A 4,164-nucleotide genomic window follows, 5' to 3' on the forward strand; every position below is an offset into this window, starting at 1 on the left:
CAGTAACTTTATCATAATCATCAACAATTTTCCCTTCAGCAGAAACAAATGAGACAATCCTATTAGCTAACTTTCTTTTCTTTAAACTGGCATGAAAGAATGAGGTGTTGGCATCCCCAAACCATAACCAATCAATTTTACTCTTTTGATAAAGATAGCTAGCATATAACTTCTCATGCCTCTTAAACTCAAGATAAGCCACCCGATCTTCATTGCAAAGCACTCTATTGGACGGATCAGAAAGACATTTAGAATGAGCTTGCTGATAATCAAGTTTTCTTCTCTCATAATTACAAGAAACATCCCCCATAATCTTCCAGTTAAACTTCTTCAGGATATGCTTGAGCTGAAGTAACTTCCAGCTAATTTGCTCTAAACCCCTGCCATAAAATCTCAGAGATTGTCTCCAGTTATTAAGAACTACTTCTCTAAATTGAGGGTGAGCAATCCACATGTTGTAAAAATGAAATGGTTGCACCCCCACCCTTATAGCAGGCAGCTACTTTATCAAAATCATGGAGTGATCTGAACCAATCTACTGCTGAACCCTAGCTGAAGCTAAAGGATGATCATCCAACCAAGACTCATTATTAAACACCCTATCCAACTTAGAAAAGATATGAGCCCCACCTTCTTGATTATTAGACCAAGTGAAAAACGGACCCATGGTCTTCATTTCTTCCACCAAACCATGCTCTAACCATTGTCTAGCATCCTCCATTTCTTTCAATGTGATTGGATGGCCACCCAATCTATCATTAGGATTAAAAACAGCATTGAAATCCCCAAGAACCATCCAAGCTTTACTAGGCCAAGACAAGTGCGCCAAATCCATCCATAAGGACCTCCTCATTTCCAAATTATTAGATCCATAAACAAAAGTAATACAGAAAAAATTCTGATTGTGCAACCTTACTTGACAGTGTAAGAGCTGATCACTTTCCTGTAACACTTCCAGCTGCACCATTTTAGCATTCCAAATCACTAAGATTCTACCTTCCACAATTTTACTACTGTAAAACTCCCAACCATAAAACATAGTGGTCATAACTTCTTTCAGTTTAACTCCCCTGATTTTTGTTTCAAGAAGAGCCCCAAGCCTAACTTTATTCAGCCTACACGCATCCAGAATGATCTTCTGTTTATTCACCTTATTCATCCCTCTAACATTCCAACTCATTATGTTGATGCAATCCATGAATATTTGATTTGATTAGGACTGTAATTGCTGGTTTCTGACCTTCCTGGAGAACACTAAACTGGTTTATGGCTTGTTTAACAGAAATCTGAACTCCATGCCTCTTGACTCTTGTTGTTTTCGGAGAAATCCAGTTATCATCTACTGGGATAGGTGTATCCTGGCCTTCAGCTAACTGAGATAAGCTGGAATGATGATTTAAACCAGCATCAGACAAGCTAACATTAAGATAAGGTTCAGATCTATATCCATTTTGGCAATCTGCCTTCTCTACCACTTCTTGTTCTGTACTTAAACTACTAGTATTTCCTTCCATTTGCTTCACCTCTTTCTTCCTCCAAACAGCTTCAGAAACAAATTTACAAGAAGAAACTGAGTGACCTAATTTCTTACAATTTGAGGACTTTGTTGGCAGCCATTCATAGTCAATAATCTGTTCCGCAATTTTTCCTTTCTCATTAAAATAGCTAATGAACTTCGGAAGTGTATCAGCAATCTCCATCTCAACTAAGACTCTAGAAAATTTAATCATAGAACGATTCTAAGTAATTTGGTCAATCATTATGGGTTTTCCTATTGTGCTAACAAGAGCACTCAGACAATTCACTCCCCAGTATTGCAACCCAAGATCAGGCAGCCTAATCCATATTGGAACAGATTTGATGGATTTCAGAGACTCAACATCAGTGGTCCAAGGCCGAAGGACAACAGGTTTCCTATCAAAGTGTACAACCCCTGATTCTAACACTAGATCCCTTGCTGCCTCATCTCTGAATTTCACCATAGTAAATCCAGCATTCATTCGGGCAACACTCACAATGCCAAGTTTTCCCCAAATCCTTTTAACAAAACCCTCAAACACTGCCAGAGGAGGATTTGCCCCAATTACAACACATATTATCGCAGATTTCCAGAATGAAGCTTCTACTTCAATCTCCTCCATGTCCAATTTCGCAACAATCTGGCCATCCTTCTGATATGGTTCTGAGTAGTGAAGCTTCGTGCCACCATAAGAGTGAATCGATTCGCGAAACTTAGCCCAAGTTTCCTTAGCTGAATCCTGGAAGGATTGCTCTTCAACTTCTGCAGCCCAGTTCTCTGTTTTGTGGTGCATTTCAAGATCGTAGTCCTTCTTCGAACCTTCATCCAAAGATCGAACATCATACTCATGTTCTTCCATAATCCCTAATCCTTTAGGTTCTTCAATCGCTGGTTTTTCAGGACGATTTTGTTCAGAATTCTCACCATTAGTTGAAGGGAGCTTCGAAGAGATAGCAGGTTTTGCAAGCTTCAGCCCAGGTTTTCGCCCCCTCGCCATGGAAGAGAGAGAGCCTGAGCAAGACGCTGCTAAGGTACAGGGCTTAGCAGATGAATTTTTTTTTTATGCCATAGTATTTACTATTTAATTAATTTGAGATTTTTACCCGATTAGGATTTTTGAACCGGTCCACGAACAAATGTCTCGGTTTCTAAAAAAAACCGCACTTACCACAACATGGCAAGCAATTATACATCACAACTTCTTGTAACATAAAATGTTCACATGATTTAATACATAATACAGGGAATTAAAATACCCGAACTAGGGTTTTATCCAGTGCCCTAAACGTTAGGCGTTACAACACCTACAATTTATACAAGTTTCATCCTCGAAACTTAGGACAACTGTGGGTATAAATCTCTCATCCGGTCTCCGGGTTCCCATGTTGCTTCTTCTACCCCGTGGTTACACCACTGCACCTTAATCAAAGGTATTATTTTGTTCCTTAACACCTTGCCTTTTCGATCCAGAATCGCGACCGGTTTACTCATAGCTTAGTTGAGGATCTATGCTAAGTTCATCGTAATTTAGCACATAAGGGGTGTCATTCACGTTCTGTAATGTTGACACATAGAATACATCATGTACTCTAGAGAACGTGGGCAGACTAGTCGGTAAGCCACCTTTCCAATGCGTTCTAGAACCTCAAACGGTCATATGTACCTAGGGCTCAACTTGCCCTTTTTCCGGAACCTCATAACTCCTCTCAGTGGAGGTGTCTTTAACCGTATCTTTTCCCCAACTTCAAATTCTAATGGTCTCCGATGATGATCAACATACATACGTTGTCAATCTATAGAGGTCTGCAACCTTTGACGGATTGACTTAATGTCTTTTGTAGCTTGGTCTACCTCTTCTGATCCCAAGAATTTCCTCTCACTGATCTCATGCCAGTGGATTGGAGATCGAAACTTCCTTCCGTATAGTGCCTTATACAGAGCCATTTTTATCGAGTCATGATAGCTATTATTATAGGTGAACTCAATTGATGGAAGTTTTACACTCCACGAACCTCGAAAATCTAGCACGTAAGCTCTCAACATATCTTCCAAGGTCTGAATTATTCGTTCGCTCTGGCCATCCATCTGTTGATTGAAGGTAGTACTAAGCTTGTAACACCCCAAGTTGCTAATAAGGTTTAGGACCTTGATTAGCGTGCCTGGAGGGAAATCAGTGAATTAATATGTTAATATATGAATTTGAAAGAATATGTGATTAGAGTGCATGTTTATGTGGTATAAATATGCATGTGGACCCCATTTGTATGTTAAGGGTATATTGGTAATTTTAGCCCGTTGAGGGCATAAATGTGATAATTGTATTATGTGATTTGTACCACGTGAGTGTGGTGATATTAATGTGGTGCACGTGCCAAGACGGCCCTAGAGAGCTAGTTAACTTAAAAGTCACAACGAGATTTTATACCCGGCTCGGGAGGAGCCTAGGGGTACTTTGGGGAATTTCGTAAGTTGAATTGAGAATTAGTGGTTAATGGTTATTGGTGATTGAGTAACCTGGGTAACCATTAGTAACTGTTGAGAGTAACAAGTTTAGATGGGAAATGGTAGAATTGTAATATAGGTGAAAGGACAAAAGTGCCCTTGAGGTTTAGTTAGGAAAGGATATTTATGGAAGGGTAGAATAG

General features: G+C 39.6%; 1 protein-coding gene across 1 annotated transcript; it reads right to left on the bottom strand.

The window, feature by feature from the left end:
* Window positions 1-1,739: 1,739 nt before the first annotated feature.
* Window positions 1,740-2,516, bottom strand: LOC133825281 (uncharacterized). The gene has a single exon (XM_062258246.1). The coding sequence runs from the start codon at window positions 2,514-2,516 to the stop codon at window positions 1,740-1,742; it is 777 nt and encodes a 258-aa protein (XP_062114230.1).
* Between the last annotated feature and the right edge of the window lie 1,648 nt (window positions 2,517-4,164).

This window comes from Humulus lupulus, chromosome 3 (genome assembly GCF_963169125.1).
Source record: "Humulus lupulus chromosome 3, drHumLupu1.1, whole genome shotgun sequence".
Classification (NCBI taxonomy): Eukaryota; Viridiplantae; Streptophyta; class Magnoliopsida; order Rosales; family Cannabaceae; genus Humulus; species Humulus lupulus.

Excerpts from the sequence above, each read along its gene's own strand:
- LOC133825281 (XM_062258246.1), bottom strand. The coding sequence starts at position 2,516 with ATGGCGAGGGGGCGAAAACCTGGGCTGAAGCTTGCAAAACCTGCTATC.